General features: G+C 43.3%; 2 protein-coding genes and 1 long non-coding RNA gene across 3 annotated transcripts; all 3 read left to right on the top strand.

The window, feature by feature from the left end:
• The first annotated feature begins 199 nt into the window (after nucleotides 1-199).
• LOC140702014 (phospholipase A2 inhibitor gamma subunit B-like) lies at nucleotides 200-6,075 on the top strand. Its single transcript, XM_078380303.1, has 5 exons — nucleotides 200-580; nucleotides 1,071-1,184; nucleotides 2,514-2,666; nucleotides 4,331-4,462; nucleotides 5,819-6,075. The coding sequence occupies exons 1-5, from the start codon at nucleotides 529-531 to the stop codon at nucleotides 6,034-6,036; spliced, it is 669 nt and encodes a 222-aa protein (XP_078236429.1). The 5' UTR covers nucleotides 200-528; the 3' UTR covers nucleotides 6,037-6,075.
• A 3,305-nt stretch (nucleotides 6,076-9,380) lies between these two features.
• Nucleotides 9,381-13,065, top strand: LOC110070957 (uncharacterized). The gene is made up of 4 exons (XR_012081141.2): nucleotides 9,381-9,553; nucleotides 10,831-10,983; nucleotides 11,200-11,337; nucleotides 12,795-13,065. It is a non-coding gene; the product is annotated as an uncharacterized LOC110070957 (long non-coding RNA).
• A 4,648-nt stretch (nucleotides 13,066-17,713) lies between these two features.
• On the top strand, nucleotides 17,714-20,192 carry LOC110070953 (phospholipase A2 inhibitor gamma subunit B; the record flags this gene model as incomplete). The annotated part of the gene is made up of 3 exons (XM_072979962.2): nucleotides 17,714-17,879; nucleotides 19,407-19,477; nucleotides 19,971-20,192. Coding segments are annotated over 3 exons (459 nt in total), but the record flags the coding sequence as incomplete, so codon positions are not given.
• Nucleotides 20,193-20,633: the final 441 nt, after the last annotated feature.

Consider the following 20,633-nt stretch of genomic DNA (forward strand, 5'->3'; position numbering starts at 1 on the left):
TGGGTAGAGAGGAGTTAGGTAAGAACACCATTATGTCTAAGTGATAAAATCTTCCCCAAAAAATGCAGTTTTGCTATTTCTGTACACTTTTTTTTGTGATTTTCCTTTGGTGGGCCTGACAAGGCATCTCACCTCAAGATGGAGTTTGTTCTGTGCTGGTAGCTTTCAGGGGGTCTGTTTCTGGTTCAGCCCAAAACCCAGATTTGAAGGCGGGAAGCGTGCAACCCATCAAAAGCATTTTTTGCTGCTGCTAGTATTAATTTCCTAATTCTAGTGGACGTCAAGAGATAGAAACAAATCTTGACTGTTATGTGACAGCCATTTTGGATTCCTTGGTTTACCAGATTGCAAAAGCAAATCTTCAGCCATTTGCAATGGAAAGTCACATTTGCAAATTACAGCACTGCATTTCCTGCTAGGTGACCAGATTTACTCTTTTTCATTTACCCAGATACTAGCGTAGCTACTGCAGGTTACCATTTTATATTGAGAGGGTTGAGTCTCTCTCTCTGTGCGCTTCTCATCATCATGCAGGGTCCCATTACTAGACTGTTCCTCTTCTTCACGCTTCTACCTACAAGTAAGTACCAAATGAGGGAAATCGCTCCCTATGGCGTGGTGGTGGTGGTGGAGGAATTATTTCACTGCAACCAATAGGTTGCAAACAGAACCAAACTGTAATAATGGTGTCCCTTCATTAACTTATGCAAACAGGAGATGGCAAATGATTAAAGGCAAATGTGCAAACAAAAAGGGAGTGAAAATTATATTGTCATCAAATAGTCAGAGGCCAGAGAAAATCTCTCCTGTTTACGTAAAATGATTTAGTATTGGGTTATGTGGGACTGACACAGAGGCTCATTTCAAAAACATGAATATAAATGTAAATACTACACTCTTATATAAGTATATAAATATTAGTATGAGCCTGTATTGGGCCGTATCCCTTTTTGCAATCCTTCTAACACAGGCAGGCCAAGACCTTGCTCTGCGGAAAGGCTTTTTCTGGCTGACTCAAAGGGGCTCCAGCAGATGGACTTCATGCAACCCCCTCTCTCTCCTCTTTCCAGGTGTCTCACTGACCTGCGAAATCTGCAGTGGAGATACCAACTGCACGGGTGAGAAGAAGGCTTGCCCAGAGGGTCAAGACGCATGTGCCATTAATTTGATGCAAGGCTTCCGAGGTGGGTGAGGAGGGTCGTAAACGAGGGGAGGGAAAAGAATGGGACAGAAACGAATTCTCCATTTTTCCCCTTGCCCTGCTGTCTGCTCTGACCGTTGGCCGTGTATTGGGACCTCAAGCGGAGGTCTTTCGCAGACTGCCAGAGTTGTGCCACCTAAGCAGCAGAGAAATGGTTTGGTTTTATTTAGCTTGCGGACTCCAACCCAGAACAGCAGTCTATGAAAGCTGATGCTTATTAAAATTTGGCAATCTTTAAGCCACTGATAGTTTCTTCGTTGGCCTGACTGCTATAGACTTAACATGGCAACATCTTCAGGATTGATTTTGCTAGTGGATGAGTCTGGGACTTGATGTGGGCCACTTGTGAACCACTGGCCAATGATCATGTCATGATATACAACACTGGTTCTTAACCTTGGGTTACTCAGGAGTTTTGGACTGCAACTCCCAAAAGCCTTCACCATCAGTTGTGCTGACTGGGGTTTCTGGGAGTTGCTGTTCAAAAGCATCTGAGTAACAAAGGTTAAGAACCAGTGATATACAAGACGATTTCAGTTTCCAGATGTGTTGGCCTTCCTGTAAGGAGGTAAAGGAAAGGAGGTCATACAGTGCCAAACCCATCCACTTCATGGACATCAACTTCCTAGATGATGATTTAAAATCAAAAGTTTTCTGCACATCTCAAGTTCTAAATATTAAACCAGAAGGGGCTAAGCTAGACTTATGGAGAAAAAAAGAAACAAGCAAACATATATTGCTGAATTATTGGATGCTGAAGAATGTCTCCCACTCGGATAAGACTCTAGCTGGACCATTTGGAAGTCATGTAATTAAAGTGATGATCAAGGAATAATCAACTAAAATGGCACTACTTCAATACAGGGCATGTTTTTCCTGTGACTAGAGTAATTCAGTCAATGCAGCTCGTATGTACATGCGATTTATGCCTCGCCACGTGGACCAAAGGAAATAGAAAATGGCTGAGATGGCACCATTGAAGTAGCCCGCTTCTGGTCCAAAATAGTCCAATAGTCTAATTTGTTTTTAATTTTATCGGTGTTTCATATATATTTGTCATTTTAAATTTTGCCATGCTTTGATATGAATAAAGAAAACTCAGACAAGAGATCAGGATGGCAAGAGGTTTGGGAAAGCTGTCCTCCAGCACGGAAGGAGAACTTGTCACGGCCAGTAAGCCACAATCATGCTTTAAATTCTGCAAGGTATCAGCAGACGTCTCCCATCCGGCATATGCATCTGACTGAAATAGTGTAATTCATACTCATCAGCCTCCAAACATATTTTCATTTCCCACCTTTTTTCCTTCCAGGCACCAACAAATTTTGGACCGTCAGTAAGAACTGTACCTCGTCCTTTATCTGCCACTTAGAGCCGGTGGATGTGGCTCTAGGTGAAGGAAAATCTTTCAAGGCAAATATTTCCTGCTGTGTGGAGAATAATTGCATACCAGCCTTTCCAAAATGTATGTATTTTCTTCCTTGAGTTTACCCTCCCACAACCTGTCTGGCAGCATGATGGAGGGATCTGGGTGGGTTTTTTTTGTGCTATTGTTTCCCCTCAGAAGAGAAATGTGCCCTTTCAAAGGAAGGCACACTTCTCGTTTCAAAAATGCTGGAGTTAGCAGCACTAGACCCCTGTGCAGTTCAAAATCCATGTACAGTGGTGCCTCACTTAACGACGTTAATTCGTTCCAGCAAAATCGCTATAGAGCGAAAACGTCATAAAGTGAAATTTTAAAAGCCTATTGAAATGCATTGAAAACTGTTCAGTGCATTCCAATGGGCTAAAAACTCACTGTCCAGCGAAGATCTTCCATAGGGGCGGCCAGTTTTGGTTCCTGTGCAGCGAGGAATCCGTCCCTAAGCACAACGGGGGCCCATTTTGAAACCCGACGATCAGCTGTTTTTGATCATCATAAAGCGAAAATCGGTTCCCGAAGCTGGGAACCAATCATTGTTAAATGAAAAAAAACCTCATTGGAATCATCGTTTTGCGATCGCAAAACCGATCGCAAAAACCTCACCGTTAAGCGGATTTGTTGTTAAACGGGGTAATTGTAAAGCGGGGCACGACTGTATAACTCTTAGCCCACCCCAACATAGCTATAAAGCATTAACAGTTGATTAACACACATATACACAATCACACACATACAGAAGAGATGGATTTACTATATTAACTGTACAGCATGCCCCAGCACCCTCCATGTTGAGCTGCCAGGAAAGGGGATTAGCTGGGCCAACACTATAGGACCAGGGTCCACCTCACGTCCAGCAACAATAGCCTTGGTAAGTCCTAGACCCACCTTTCTCAGGCCACTTCCTGAAGGTGAACAACAGCACAGTATTTATTGAATAGTGGGTTGATTGGTTGGCTGGCTGGCTGGCTGGCTGGTCGATTGATTGAAAAAAAAAATCTGCGCGTAACCAAAACCATGCTGTTCAAACTCGTGCAAATCAAGGGAGAAGTGTATATGCCTAATAACTGGGCTTCTTTATTTGACGAGCTGGGGTATGATATCCAATTAACCGCTTCCTCTACTGTCACTTTCAAACCACTCCAATGCAGCCTGTATCTTTCTTTACTTCCATCTAAGAAACATCCTTGGCAAATCCATCTGCCAATGAGCTTTTGGAACTCTTATGATTTTTGCCTTAATAACACGACAGTGGTACAGGCCTTAGGATGTGGGTCCTGATGGATAAAAGCTAGCAGTTTGTATGATCTTTGTTAGTGGTTTATAAAGGCAATGCCTACTCCTCTACTTGCATCCCATGAGAAAGTGAGATGCAGTCTGCATGGAAGCCTTTGATTGACTGACATCCATGATATAGCAACAGAGCCTTGCATTATAAATTGTACTTGCTCTGTGCTGACCTTCAGCATTATCAATGGAACTGTATAACAATCAGATCCAAATTTCAATCAGATCTGTTTTGAAGGCTGGAATTATCTTGGTAGTAACCTGCTAGGAGGTATATACTACTAGGGAAAGCTACAAAGATAAATGGCATTCACTGCCCCAGATCCTGGATGTCGACACCTTATCTATGTTGATCTTCACTCTTCTAGCTCTTCTCAAACTCTCCCATTCTCTTTGGATTTGCTTGATTCCCTTTCCTGCAGTACCAAGATCAGCAAAAGTGCACAATGGAAAAATTTGCCCAACGTGCTTTTCAGCGACAAAGGATTGCTCTGAAAAACCTGTGTATTGCAGTGGAAGTGATATTTACTGCTTAAGTTTTATCCTGGTTCAAGGTATTGACACTTTACATGCAAACTAATTTTATGTTCATATGCTCTAGTATGCCACTGAATGTTCCATACCAGTGCCAGAGAGAGAGATCTTAGCTCAAACATTATGTTGATTGTTTGGGCAGAATTATTTTATTTTATTTTCTTTCTTACTTTTCCCCCCAATTCATAGACCCCAGGGCAGTGTTGAAAAATGATTTAAAAACAGATAAAAATGAAAATATGCTATTGTTCTACATTTAAGACCTCTTGGAGCTGAGAAGCCATGACATGCTCCAGTACTGTATCCAAGGATGATATGGCATGATATGGTTGGGGGTTGAATAAGGATCTAACCATCATCTTTTTAGGCAGTCTGGAATAGTGCTTTGTTCTGGTGAAGGATTCGCCACTGTGCATAATGTATACCTCTCTCAGTTTTCCTTGACACAGAATCTCATCAGGAGTAAATGCAAACTTAAGTTACCTTTTGGGCCCATAAGCCTATCTGGCATCCAACATAGTGTAGTGGAAAGAGGGCTTTGAGGAAACGTGAATGGATTTACTCTATCCAACGTTATCTTTGTAAGGGCCCTGTGAGGCAGGTTGAGACAATGGACCAAGATCGTTGATTGAGCTTCATGGGCAAAGGTGGATTCGAACCCCAGTAGCCTGAGTCTTCGTCCAGCATTCCAGCCGTGGCCGTATGATGATTCCCCAGCTTAGCTTAGGTCCAATCCTCACCGAAGCTATGTGGGGGAGATGAGGTGTTTCTCCAACATCAATACGTTGTCGTGAGCCATCCCGTTTGAAACTCAAAATATTTGGGGATATCTTAGGACTTGAGTGGACAAACGCAGCCTTTTATTTTATCTCTGTGTTGCTTCTCACGGAGATAAAATAAAAAATACCTACAATCTGGTTGGTTGGTGTGAATCAACCCAGCTGCTTGTATTAACGGTCTTTGTGCTTTCTGCTGTCAAACCCATCCCAAATGAATATTTTCACTTCAACCTTTTAACAGGACACCACTAGTTTTGTTGGGAAGTAAATGAAGTTGTGAATTTTCTCCTGAACATGGAATATGTCTACAGGCAGAATAAAGAATTACTACCCAGATTATGACAGGATGGAAAATCAGAGTGACTGTAGAACAAAGGCCGAGACACAAAGTCATATGCATGAATTTTCTTAGCATTTGATGTCTCCTTTCCAGTCCTGCCCTTTTAACTAAAATTCATTATCTCCTTAACGTTAACTATGGTGAACGATGCTTTTCATATTTTGGATACATTGGTGTGTTTTTAAAGCAAGAAAGACTGGTGGATGTGTTTATGGACTGCTTACTGATTCCCCTAACTATTAACTTTTGTTTTACAGATTTCGTCGGGCATGTTATAGAGACAACCACAAAAGGTTGTACGAGCGAATCTTCGTGTCTGACATTAACAAAGTTCAATGGGACACTTTTCCCTGGGTCCACTATTAAAAATTTAACCTGTACCCCAGCCAAGAACTCTGGACTCCAAAAGCCTTCTCCATCCTCTCCGTTTCTCCTGGCCCTTCTGTTGATGAAGCTTTACTGCTCAGTGACTTAAAATGTATACAATTAAATCCTTCCCACTTTTTGCTTACAACTTTCTCCGGCTTTGAGTGTGGCCTTTTCAAGGGATTTATCTTCCTCTGTGTTTTACAGCGTGGAAACCAATAAAAGTTGGAAAAAGAAATAAGATCTAGTCATTAACAGCTTCCATTTTTTTAAATGATCCAAACTGCTCAGGGTGGCTTCGCAGTAGAAATAGAATTTTGCCCGAAGGTGGTACTGTATATGATAACATTTTAAGGAGTTAAACAGCTTGGTTGGATATTTCGGTGAGTTGGAGCTTGTACAAGGAGAGCCAGAGGTTGAGAATGCAATTTCCCGCGGTGTCTCCTGGGAGAAAAGCCAGCCGGTGTAACCTTGAACAAGATGCATAGTTTAGAGTACTAGCATGTTTTCCTGAAAATAAGACAGGGTCTTATATTAATTAATGTATTACATTTTGTATTACAGTCATGCCCCGCTTTACGATTACCCCGTTTAACAACAAATCTGCTTGACGGTGAGGTTATTGCAATCGCTTTTGCGAATGGGGTTTTCCTGCTTTGCGATGATTGGTTCCCTGCTTCGGGAACCGATTTTCGCTTTACGACGATCAAAACAGCTGATCGTCGGGTTTTCAAAATTGCCGCTGGGTGTACAAAATGGCTCCCCACTGTGTTTAGGAGCCATTTTTTTGCTTTACAGGCACCCGAAAATGGCCGCCCCTATGGAGGATCTTCGCTGGATGGTGAGTTTTCAGCCCATTGGAATGCACTGAGGGGTTTTCAGTGCGTTTCAATGGTTTTTTAGTTTCGTTTGACGACGTTTTCACTCTATAGTGATTTCGCTGGAATGAATTAACGTCAAGCAAGGCACCACTGTATATAAATTCCACTTATGCCACTAAAGTAGTATATACTTTCTATATTATACTTTATTTCCAAACACTAGACCAGTGGTTCTTAACGTGGGCAATAATGCCCCCCAGGGGGCGATTTCATTTTTCAGGGGGGCGGTAGAACGAAAAGGGGCGGTGTGGGGGCGAAAGAACAGAAGGGGGCGGTAGGGGGGCGTTGGAGCGAGCCAAACGCAGTGCTGGCAGTAGATCCGGTGCTGCTGCTGCCGCCAGATGATCCAGCTCTTTCTACCTGCCACATCTCGCCTTTCTCCTTTAGGGGAGCACTGAGTGTGGATCGGGTGGAAGGAAAGGGTCTCTTGGGTCCTCATCCTCACCCCATGAAGCTCTGCCTCGCACCCGGGTGGGGAGGGAGACAAGGTAGGTAGGTAGGTAGGTAGGTAGGTAGGTAGGTAGGTAGGTAGGTAGGTAGGTAGGTAGGTAGGTAGGTAGGTAGGTAGGTAGGTAGGTAGGTAGGTAAGAAAGATATCACCTCAGGGAGGGGGGCAATGATAACTTCCTCAATGGCTCAAGGGGGCGTTTCTTTCAAAAAGGTTAAGAACCACTGCACTAGACCACGACCCCACTCCTAAAAAAATGAGATCATGTGAATAAGGCAGTTCAACAGTGCAATAGAAATCTTGTCTGGAGATATGTACAAAGAAGGGGCTTTATTCATCATCATCACCATCACCAAGATAAGACACCTGCAGGATTTTCTTGGGTTGGGTGAAACCTCAGCTTCCTTTTAACATGTTTCTACGGTCTTCCTTTAGACTCTGTTCAGAAAGACCGATCTCCCTCTTTCTCTTTAAGAGAAATGGAATGTTAGCAGTCTAAGCGACCGTTAGTGAAGGTAGGCTGAAAAAATCAGTATAATAGTAGTCCTAAAAATAATCTCCATGCCACATCTGTTGCCTCTGGGGGCTGCCTCACTCTGCCGAATAAATGGCGGGGCATGCATGGCCCTGACCATACTAAAACCAAATGTTACTAGCCGGATCCCATTCCCCTCAGATTATGAGGCCCAAAGCCTAAAACCTAGGAATATATGCCCATGTGAAATAATAGAGATGCTTTTGTGGTGCCATAGAATGCAGGCATGGCTGCAGAACAGCAATGTGGTATCTGCGTGACAGACATAGAGAGGTCATGATGACTTTGGAGACCAATGGGATAGCGCCACCGAAGAGGCATTATAACGTGATTCCAGCTCCTTGGGATTTGATGCTCAAGTTCATCTTTAGCACACCAAAGCCTCGCTCTGTGAGGATTAGCTAAATCCAGACCTTAAAACATTGTAGAGCAGCCGGTATAATAATAAACATACAGTATCTTACTTAAAAACCAGGATAAGTTGCTGGAACTCGGTTTTGACAAGCTGTAAATAGAAGTAAAGGGGACAGAATTCGGTTCTGCTGAGTTCCACCAGAAAAGCTCAGGACTCATGGTTGCAGAGGCGACAGGGTCCAGCATGGGCGTTGATGAAAGAGACTAAAAGAGGAAGGGGTGCTTAGCTCTTGCTTACAGCCAGGCAGTAAACCATTCTGTCTAAAGTCTTGCCAAGTGGGATGGAGAATGTTCTCGTCCTTGTTGCTGAGGGTGGCACATCTTGGAAAACTCAAAGCCCTTCCTGGGTTCCAAAGCGTTGACCCCCCCCCATGCTCCTGTTAAAGTTTCCACTTGACATTCATGCTTTGTGAAGTTTTTCAAGCCACAGAATCTACGTCTTTGCAGAATGAGGGTCCGTGCTTCATGGAGCTCCTCCTCCTGGAGAATTCCCATCATCATGCAGGTTCCCACAGGACTCTTCCTTTTGGGGGGGCTTCTAAGAACAGGTAAGGAGGAGATTGCAGGTTGGTAGCTGTTGGCTCAGCTGAGGGGAGGAGAAAAAACAGAGTCAAAGCCAAGGTGATGTCACATGATTATTATACATAGATCATGGTTACTCCTAAAATATTATGCAGCTGGAAGTGGCTGGAGAGCTTTCCCTCACAAGTGGCTTCCAGTTTTTCATTCACTGCTCATCCTCTGTCTTGAAAAATGCTATCTATCTATCTATCTATCTATCTATCTATCTATCTATCTATCTATCTATCTATCTATCTATCTATCTATCTATCTATCTATCTATCTATCTATCTATCTATCTATCTATCTATCTCTACATTGATATAGATATGCACACAAGCATATATATATATACACATATATAATTATAAAAGAAAAAAGTATTTTCACAATCATTACCAGAACTAGAGGGGGGCAGAGACCATGCTATGTATTCTTCACTAACAAATACTGTATTCATAGCATGGTCTCTGGCTCCTCTAGTGGCCAGTTCTGGTAATACATGTGAAAAAAGTTTTTTACTGGATTTTTTTCCTTTTAATATTTTGAGACTGGATAAATTAAACCATGGATACTGATCCCAATGGATATGGGTGGGTCCTACTGTATTTATTTGGCAAAATTTAATATCTATCCCAAAGTTCTTTGCCTTTGTTCTTTCCTCCTCTAGGTGTTTCTCTGGAATGTGAATTTTGTTCCGCATCTGGCAATCACTGCTCTGGCAGAATGATTACCTGTTCTCCTGGTCACGATACCTGCCTCATTGTGTTATTTGAAAGTACACTAGGTGGGTGCGAAAACCATAAGAGCTTGTTTGATGAGTAAACCAATCATTCTGTCAAGGCTGCTCAGATTTGCTTCATGAGAACAGCACTGATCTGGTCCTGAAATCCAGCTTCAGACTCCTTACATCCTTGAGGGGGAGTTGTGGTTTTCTCATTCTACAGTGCTGTGGTAAATTTGGAACTGTACAGTGGTATTGATTGATTGATTGATTGATTGATTGATTGATTGATTGATTGATTGACTGATTGACTGATTGACTGACTGACTGATATCCTACCTGACTTTTTATTTATTTATTTATTTATTTATTTATTTATTTATTTATTCATTCATTCATTCATTCATTCATTCATTCATTCATTCATTCATTTATACCCCGCCCCTTTAGTCCCACCCCATTCCCTCACAATGAATAAGAATAATCCCTCAAACCATAGAACAAACTAAATAAACAAACCAAAATAAAATGAAATGATGGATGATGGCTACAACCCTCAGGGGACACAGGGCTGAAGAGTACACTAACTGAGGGGGAGAATGCCTCTAAAGGCTTCTCGAAAAATTGCTGTTTTAAGCTGTCTTTTCCTAACTCTGGAGGGAGGAAGCTTGTTGGATCTCCAGTGGGAGGTCATTCCACAATGTGGGGGGCACTCGTGAGAAGGCCTATATTGTAGTTGAGGTCTCCCTTGCCCCCCTTGGGGTGGCCACACCCAACAGCAAGGCCTGAGAAGATGGTGTGTAAGAGGCAGCATCTCTGAAGGAAAGGCACTCCAGCTAGTAATACGTCCTTAACCGTACAGGGCTTTGTATGTTAAAACATTGAACGTCACAACAGTTCTATGAAATCACACTCTAAAATGATGCCCCCCAAAAAGGCTGACATCATGTCGGCATAGAGATGCCAGTGAAAGAGTGATGGAATCATCAGCAGGGGAGATTTTCATGAGTGAAAGATTTCTCCCTTTTCTCCTGAAGCTTTTTGGATTTGAGAAAAGTCCCTTTCACGGTGTGGAAGCCGTTAGAACCACAGGAGGAGAGGAGGTGGGCTTTCATTTTGAAAAATCGCTCCTGGTTGTTACCACATGTCTCTCATTTTCTTCCTAATGAGAGAAAAATAGATTAAATTAAAATTATGGACCAAAGCTTCTAAAATCCTGGAAGCCTATGGCCACTGGCTACAGTCCCAAACCCACTGTACGTTTCCCATCTCTGTTCGTGGGTCCCAATATTGGTTCTTTGGCTTAATCCCTGAACAAACCACATTCTCTTTTCTTCCAGGTGACACGATGGTTCGGAGACTCACAAAAAGCTGTGCAATCTCAACTGCCTGCACATCCTCCACAGAATACATGAATATGGGGCGCGGGAAATTGTTAAGGACAGCAGTGCTGTGTTGCACTGGGAGGGCCTGCAAAACAGCTGCTCCTCAATGTAGGTGCCTCTAATTTCTCAGTCCACCCCTCTCTTTCCTTTAGTTTTTCTTTTCCTGCCATGGCTGCCCCAGCATCTGGCACCAGAGACCGTTCCTTCACTCTGGCCAATGGTAGGACCGGCCCTGTTTGCTACCATAAGATGTAGGGAAAACACCTCTTCGGTTCATGTATTTGGGGGTCTAATCACCTCTTCCTCTCCCTTCTTTTTTTGCAGTACTTCCCTTGGAGAAGAGAAGCAATGGGAAGCAATGTCCAGCCTGTTATTCCCGGACAGGCGCATGCAATCCAGACCTATTGAACTGTACAGGATCAGAGAAGTACTGCTTTGACCTGTTTGCACGTACATATACTCGTAAGTCTTGCTTCAGAGGCAGCATGCCTTTGAACCCTCACACCATTTGGTTGCCAGATTGATTCCAGAGGGAAGGTGGCTCCTACCTAGCCTGAGGATAGAGAAAAATGGACAACTCTGCCTTTTCTAGTACAGTGGTGCCTCGCTTTACGACGTTAATTAGTTCTAGCGAAAAACGTCGTAAAGCAAAATAAAAAAGCCCATTGAAATGCATTGAAACCCGTTCAATGCGTTCCAATGGGCTGAAAACTCACTGTCCAGCGAAGATCCTCCATGGGGCAGCCGTTTCCGGTGCCTGTACAGCAAGGAATCCGTCCCTAAGCACAGCGGGGGGGGGGGGGCATTTCCTTCAGCTTGCGGCCATTTTGAAACTTGACAATCAGCTGTTTTTGATCGTCATAAAGCAAGAATCGGTTCCCAAAGCAGGGAACTGATGATCGCAAAGCAGAAAAGCCCCATTCAAACCGTCGTTTTGCAATTGCGATCGCGAAAACATCGTCGTGAAGCGGATTCGTCGTTATATGGAGTAATCGTAAAGCGGGGCACAACTGTACATAGGAGGTAGTGGAGTTTCTGTGCACCAAGATGGTGGCCATACCATTGTTGAATCTGGATCATTGAATGACCTGTAGGGCTGACCATATTATGTTGTTGGGTTCTTCTTCAGCCAGTCCCTCGTAGCGCCAAGGAATCATCTAGGTCTTCTTGGCCTTTGGAAAGAGGGTCTACTGAGAGTCCACCCCTCCTCACCAATGAAAGGGGCTCTACTTCAGAAGCAGAGGAAGAAGGATCGCCAAGCTCCCTAGGCTAGGAGGAGTTAAACTAGAACCTTCATGCTTAGAGATATCTGGGTTCCAGGAAAGGACTCCTCGTGTGTAGGCATTTGTCCCACAATAGTGCCTCTCCCACCACCATCAGAAGCCGCTCATGAGCTATCACTGAAATTTGGGAAGGACCATAGCAGCTCTTGCTTCAAAACCAAGGTGGCAATCTTTCTAGAACATTTCCATATCTGTTGTGGTTCGAAGATGCTCTCCCTTTCCTGCCTCTCCTTGTCTTGGGTGGAGCTTTTATAAATATCTTTGGTCTGTCTTGGTGTGAGCCTTCAGAACCTTGCATTCTGAAGATCTTGCTGACCATGCCCAACTTTGTACAAGGTTCCAGTGAACTCCTGCAAGACTTTGTTACTTTAATAAGGGATAGGCATATTTCTAAAGGTTTTGGATTCCCTTAACCTTAAACCTGTGCAGTCGGTGATTTGCCAAATAGTTGTGCAAAAAAAAAAAACTACTTTGGAAGGCACCAGTTTGCTCCCCCTGATCTTGATAGGAGACCTAGGAGGTCTCATTCTGTATTGGTAGAGCAACTCAACTAGCCTAAATGGGCTGTTTAGGAGAGCAGGTGCTGCCAAAGATGAATTCATTCATCACTCTCTTTTTTTTGTTTTCTGTGTCTAGCGGATGAAATCACTACCTCTTTTATGATGGGCTGCACAACCAAAGCTGGCTGCGACTCAATAGATCACGGTGCCACTCCCTATTTGGAAGGCATTGATACTGTGGTTGTGAAGTCCCGTTGTTTACAAACAGACACCTCAAAGGGTTTTCGATCTTCTAGGAGCCTCCTACCAACCTTCTCTGGGGTCCTACCCATCCTGCTGATCATCTGGTAGAAATCACCTTTAACGATTGAATCGACTCTGCATATTCCATTCTTTATTTTCCCCCAGTGCTGTTTTGATTTCTGTGTTTTGTTTTAAGTGTTTTGGCTCCAGTAAAAAAAATAAATGCCAAGCTCAAAACAAAGGTATTTGGATTCTGTGATCTACAGTTCAATAGACCTTACACCACCTGAATTTTCCCTTTCATAGATCACAGAATCATAGAAAAAATGGAGTTTAAAGGGAGCCTATAAGGCCGTTGAGTCCAACTTTCCTGTTCAGTGCAGGAATCCGAATCTAATTACATGGTTGTCCAATTTTCTCTTGAATGCCCCCAGCATTGATTCCATTGTCATACTGCTCTAACAGTTAAGAGGTTTTTCCTGATATTCTGGCTTCTTGTAACTTGAGCCCTTTTTCACATCTCCTGCACTCTGGGATGATTGAGAACAGATCTTTCCCCTCCTCTGTATGACAATCTTTCAAGTATTTGAAAAGTGTTTCTTGTTCAAAAGACTTACCCTCCTCCATGTTTGCGGCTGCACCCATTTAAGCAGATGTCTAGCAATGCTAGCTAAGCTCTCTTTCTGCAGAGGGCTTAGCTAGCTATTTACAGATCTGTATCATGGAGAACCTTTCAGAGATTCTAAGAATTTCCAGAATTCTCTGAAGCAGTTTGGTAAGTAGTGGCTTAGAAGGTCGCTAGCCAGGGTGCTAGTAACTGTTCTTTATGGCCTGCAATGGGAAACATTGAGAAATGAGAAATAATTCCCTTCAAAGTTGCAAGAAGGGATCACGGCATGAAATGATGAAACCATACAATCATTCTTTTGAATGAGGTGCCTCCCAGATATGAATTACTAAAAAAAAACCCAGAGCATTGTATAGGAACAATATTGCTGGGGCAGAACAGACACTCAGCTCCAGTTGGCTTTTGAAGAAATCTACGCTATCAATTTGCTGAAACACTGCATCAGTGTTCTGTGTTGGGGGCATCAGAGTGACTACGATAAAGACCTTCAGGCCACTGTCATCCTCTCATCATGTGGAATAGGCCCAAGGATAAGCGTAAACCATGTAGAATGTAAACAGAAGACCGTAACATCACTGAAAAGAGGTAAGCTGATTAGCCAATGGGGAAACCACAACTCCGCCACCACATTGCCACCAAATAGTCTTCTCTAGTCCCGGCCCTACCATTAGGGAGAGTGAGACATCCGCCCCAAATGGCTGATGCTGAACAGGAGAGGATGGAGGACTGAGTTTTGTGTGTTGTACATCCTGCCTTGTGCCCACCTTCAGTTTATTCTGATCTGCTAGTCGGATCAAGGCCATTAGAAGAAAAATAGGTGGAATTGTGCTCTTTATGTTTATTTCACTATTGGATACTGCTCAGAGTAGTGGCAATGCCAATAGATGGCTCGGGATAGATAGATAGATAGATAGATAGATAGATAGATAGATAGATAGATAGATAGATAGATAGATAGATAGATAGATAGATAGATAGATAGATAGATAGATAGATAGATAGATAGATAGATAGATAGATAGATAGATGGATGGAGGGAGGGAGGGAGGGAGGGAGGGAGGGAGGGAGGGAGGGAGGGAGGGAGGGAGGGAGGGAGGGAGGGAGGGAAGGAATGAAGGAGGGAGGGACTGTGAAAGCTTCTGGGTTGATAACTGCCATTGTAAAATCCTAGTCAAGTTTTAGTTCTTCCAAAACTTTGATTATGTATCAAGAGAAACTCCCCTCTGTTTGGCTAATGCAAGAATCATTTGATTGAAAGGGAATCTTAGAAGCAGTTCCTGGAGGTATGTCCAGCATGAATTCGTAACAATATAAATGTCTTAGGGTTAAGAAGAGGTATTCCTGGTAATGACCTATTCTCAAAGTATGGAGGCATTAGATTTTTGTACTCTACTCCAGTTTCCTCAAAGATTCTGGGTGCTGTACTCTAAAAGAGTAACTTTTCCAAGGTCTGCAGGAAGAATCCACTAGGGCAGGAACCTAGAAGCTGCTGTGCCCCATTCCTGCTCCTTTAACCATCATCCGGCGAGCCCAACAGGTGCTTCTCTTCCCAACACCATGATCACATTGTGGCCACAATTGTTTCTGTAAACAACCTTGGTTTGTCGAAGGGTAAATAATACAGATGGCTACTGAGTAACGAGCATATAGACTCTTGGTCAATGACTCTGCAAGTGTCATGCAGAATGAATGTGATTCATACTATTCATTGGCGGAAAATACTCTTCTACACATCAAAGCATCTGTGAAAGTACAGCTGAAGCTGGCAATTATTGGTATTGTTTCCCCTCACAACACACATTCCCTTAGTCTTCCTCGCACTAAGCGTGCTCTTGCTGTTCATCCTACAGCTCTGGACACATCCTTCAGGAGCTGTTTGTAGACTAGAAGCTGCTGTTTCATCCCCAAAATGATTTTGTGTCATTTGACTTATTGAATGTTCTTTGTGGGATATCACTATTTGGTATGCATGCCTCTTCTAGATATCTTTATAGCCGCTTTGAATCAAAGTTATTTTTGGAGAGAGATTCTGGAGGACTCCAATCACCATGCAGGCTCTCCTGAGATTCTTCCTGTCCTTCCTGCTCCCAACAATAGGTAAGGGGGAGATGGTACTTTAACCCATTGAGATCGAGGTGCCCAGGTTCATCTGGTGTCCCTTGATTAGCAAGACAAAGGATGTGCCCACTTTACTACCAAGTTAGAAGTAAACATGTCTCCTCTCATGGCAGAGTTGTAAGTTGGGAACGGCAGGTGCACATGCAGGCATCTGAACTGATTCATGTGCTCTCGCTGTTTTTCTTTCCACCAGGAATAAGTCTTTGGTAAAGCTAGTGTCTCTTAATTGCCCATCCAAAATCCAAATCAATCAAAGCTTCAAGCAATTTTGCATTAGAGCAGGGATAGTTTGCCACATTATACTGTTCTTTGGAAAATCCATTGGTTCTGTGGGTCTTGCTGGATAGCCCAGTGGTTTAGCTCTCTGGCTGGGGAGGCAGAGGTCAGGAGCTTGATTCCTCTGCTGTGTAGAGCCAGCCTGGGTGGCCTTGGGCAAGCTGCACAGTCCCAAGGTGGCCCAAGAAGAAGGGAATGGCAAACCACTTCTGAGTACTCTTTACTGGAAAACCTCTCTCTCTCTCTTTCTCTTTCTCTCTCTCTCTCAATCTCCCTTCCCCCCTCTCTCATTCTCTCTCTCTCTCTCTCTCTCTCTCTCTCTCTCTCTCTCTCACACACACACACACACACACACACACACACACACACACACACACACACACACACACACACACAGACTACAAATGATGACCTCCCCATCTCTGAGAAATAGTTTAAGAATGTCAAAGAAATGCAAAGAATATCCCTGCCCCATTTCTCTGTTCGTAAAGAGGGTGCGAAATTTCTAATAGCTATCACACCTCTTTTCTTTTCTTCCTTATTCCAGGTGCTTCCTTACAGTGTGAAGTCTGTTATTCCGTTGGCAACAGCTGCACTGGGAATATGCAGACATGCCCTTCTGGACAGGATATCTGTACTGTTGCATTTTCAGAAAGTACTCTTGGTGGGTTGATGGATAGAGAAGGTGGCAAGGAGGGATTGTAAACTTTAGACAAAGGATATGTTTCTGCCTGGGATATTCTGTTGGTTTTGTCCACTTCTTGTCCAGTTCTTTTTTTTTTTTTTACCAAATATCAAAATTCTTCAAAGAATTACGAAAAAATCCAGAGATTTTTTTTAAGTGATAAAATACAGAGAAACAAACCGGATTAAATTCTGAACTAACAAGTTCAAACTGAAGAGGTATTGCTTCTTCACAGAGAATGGCGAATATCATGTTGTCCCTGCCTACCACGGGGTTGATAAAGACGGTGAGACAGAAATGTGACCCTAATTCACCCCCACGAACATGGCTGAATAACATGGTCAAATTTGAATACAGATCTTTAAGAGCTAAGAACCCAGATTTCTCTATGGGACTCTGCCATTGGGGAGAGTGGTCCCATGTATAGAATCAATGGTGAACCTTTGGCACCATGAAGACTAATCAATTTTATTGGGCAAAACTTGTGCACTGATGACAAATGTTTTGCTCGTGGGTTGCCATGACGACAGCATCCTGTTCCATGAGGTTTCAGATCAAAACCTGAATGGGGGCAGGTCCTTGTGATGCCACAGATGTAGGGTAGGCAAAGTTAGGGAGGGAAGCAAACATAACACACATAAAAATGCTTAGATGCTAGCCAGTGAGGCAGAGAGTCAACTGAGAGTTATTGAGTCATGCCTTACAGCAAAAGTGTGTTATAGCCTCTTTCAACATTATCCCTCAAGGCTTGCAAATCTTTCCCAAAACTGCCCGAGACATCAGATGTGCAAATATGGCAGTACCACCACCCAATTATGAAATGAAAGCAAGCTTCTTTGGCCAAATGGAGATTGAGGCAAGAGAACATGTTAGAATAAACAGGCACTCTTAACTATGTACTGCAATGAGAAAAGAAGGTTGCTCTGACTTTAAAGCCACTGTGTGTAAAAAAAAATCAAGCTTGTTTGCTACACACACAGAGAGCTTTGTCTCCTGGCTTTGGATACCAGGAGAATATGGCGATTCTGTGGGGCTTCATCCCGTGCACCAAGACCTGCCAACTTTATTTGCTACTCATTGAACAAATGATTTTTTTCTGTCTTTCTCTTCCACTGTAGATGGGCAGAGAATTCTCACCACGGAGAAAGGCTGTGAAAACTCAGAGATTTGCGCCTCTACCCCGGTTGACTTGTATTTGGGGCAGGGAAAATCCTACAGGGCACATCTGTATTGTTGCACTGGAGATGCCTGTGGAAACCTCTCCCCTGAATGTAGGTATATATTGTTTCTTGTCCACTTTCCACCCCAATCTTTTTCTCCATTTCATTTTGTTCACCCCTTGTGACCAACCTCCTTCTTCGCTGGGGTTTTGGAAGCACCGCGTTCTAAAGGGGTTGTAGGAAACATAGGGTGTGGTGGGGAGGAACACGTGCCGCCTTCCAGTTTGGGGAAAAGGGGATATGAAGAGAGGTGGCAAAATTCCTCTCCATGTCTAGCTTATTTGTAACCACCGGCTACGCTGGTTGGAGCATAGCCTGTGGTTACAGATAGGGAAACAAATTCAAAAATGTTCCCTGTGCCTGTCCTTGATTCAGAATCCTAGCAAAAACATAAACTAGTTCTGCCTCCCTAGATTTTTATTATGATTAAGAGTCCCAGCAGATGAACAGTGGACACCATCAATAGGCAGGATTCTGGCTTATGCATTATTTGTGAAGAAAATGACTAAAATGATAACTTAATAAAAGTTAAATATATTTTGCAATAGGTTAGTTCACATATGGGAAACAACTAAAATGATAACTTAATAAAAGTTAAATATATTTTGCAATAGGTTAGTTCACATATGGGAACCTCTAATGCAGTGGTTCCCAACCTTAGGTCCCCAGATGTTCTTGGACTATAACTCCCAGACGCCTTTGCCACTGGCTGTGCTGTCCAGGATTTCTGGGAGTTGTAGTCCAAGAACACCTGGGAGCCACTGCAGGGAGCCCTGTAGGTCTAATTTTGCCCATGTATTTGAGATAGCCCCTGGGAGAACTCCACCCATCCCATCCACGTCCCCCTCACCTTATCTCCTATCACTGGTGGGTTGCTTTTAAAAGTGAAGGAGGCTCTTTCAGATGATGAGGACTTTGAAATGTCAAACTGCAGCTGGCAGGACCCTTTCAACAGAAGTCAGGTGTAGAGACAGGAAAGCTGGTTCTTCTGTCCCAGATACAATGGTGCCTCGCTAGACGGTTACCCCGCATGACAGGTTTTTTTTGCTAGATATTGACTTTTTGTGATGACTATAGCAATTCGCAAAACAGTGATTCCTATGGGGGAATTTCGCTGGACAATATTTGGTCCCTGCTTCGCAAACTGATTTTCGCTAGGCGACGATTTTGACAGCTCCCTCCGTGCTCGCAAACAGGTGTTTTCGGGACCTAAGCTTCACAAGACAGTGATTTAAACAGCTGATCGGCGGTTCGCAAAGCGGCTTTCCTATGGCCGATCTTCGCTAGACAATGACGATTCTTCCCCATTGGAACGCATTAAACAGGTTTCAATGCATTCCAATGGGGAAATGCTTTTCGCTAGACAATGATTTCGCTAAACAGCGATTTCAATGGAACAGATTATCATTGTCTAGCGGGGCACCACTGTACTGGGGTTGCCCTTCCAGTTGCCCTTCCTTGATGCAAGTAAGCTTGCCTTCAGTGTCAATGAAGAACTGTAAAAGCCAGAGGGGTGCTTTGTTCGTGACTTGAGGCATGCATGTGTGTGAATGGGGTTTGGCTATCATGTTGGGGCAGGGAAGCCCATGATCCTACTGGAGATTAGTCGAACAGCCAATGAAAGGGACGAAAGATGTGTGCACTGGCTGGTGAGTGGAGGAGCAAGCTGGGGAAGCGGGAGAAGGAACGTGCATTGCCCATAGAGCCCTGCATATCAACCAGCATGAACCACTGAACTGAAGCCATTGATAGTTTTCCCTTGAATTAGAATTGGCTCTTCACCCAAGAAGATTCTCTCTTCCTGCTTTAGATACTGTATACCTTTTTTTCCCTTCAGTTTCTAAGTTAGCAGAAGCTTCTTGTAGAATCATAGAATAATGGAGTTGCAATGAGCCTATAAGGCCATTGAGTCTAACCCTCTGGCTCAAGGCAAGAATCCGAATCAAAGCAGATCTGATAGAGGGTTGTCCAATTTTCTCTTGAAGACCTCCACTGTTGGAGCACTGCTCACCACCTCCCAAGATCTTTGGTTCCATTGTCATACTGCTCTAACAAGAGTTTTTTTCCTGATTATAAATCTAAATCTGGCTTCCTGTAGTTCGAGCCCATTATTATATTTCCTGAATTCTGGGATGATTGAGAACAGATCCTGCTCTTCCTCTGTATGGCTACCTTTCAAGTATTTTTCTCCTTGTTTTCTTGCTTTCAGTACCACCCGAGCAGGTGAGACCCAATGGACTGCAATGCCCTGCATGTTACTCATGGACACAAATCTGCAGTTCAGAGATGGTGAATTGTACAGGCTCGGACACATACTGCTTTGGTGTCTTGTCCCGTATCTATACTAGTAGGTCTCTCAAATAAGATGCAGTGAGTCCCTTACTTTTTGGTGGTAGTGGTAGAAATATTGGCAGATCTGTCAGTTTAGTCTTACAAAAGTCTCGTTTTTCACTGCCATGCTGTTTCACGGAATCTTGGATCAGATAGCAACTCTTGCATTCTGCGTAGAAATTCGTGTATCTCTTTAACTGTGCATTTAAAAAATAATAATTAGATCCATTTCTTTAATGCAAGCTTCTCCTCATAAGCATCTTTCCATTAAGAACTGTTGGATTTTATGTAACCCCCCCCCCCAAACATGTGGATTCTTTGCACTTACAGTTTAAATGTGCTTTTTTCCCCCTAGGAGGCAAATGCCTCAATGCATTTTAAACATCAGGAATGTATGCACTTTGCCAACATGATTTTGTGCTGATATTTAACAGATACTTAGGTTTTTGGTTAAAACTTGCATCTGTTATATAA

Source organism: Pogona vitticeps, chromosome 9 (genome assembly GCF_051106095.1).
Source record: "Pogona vitticeps strain Pit_001003342236 chromosome 9, PviZW2.1, whole genome shotgun sequence".
NCBI lineage: Eukaryota > Metazoa > Chordata > Lepidosauria > Squamata > Agamidae > Pogona > Pogona vitticeps.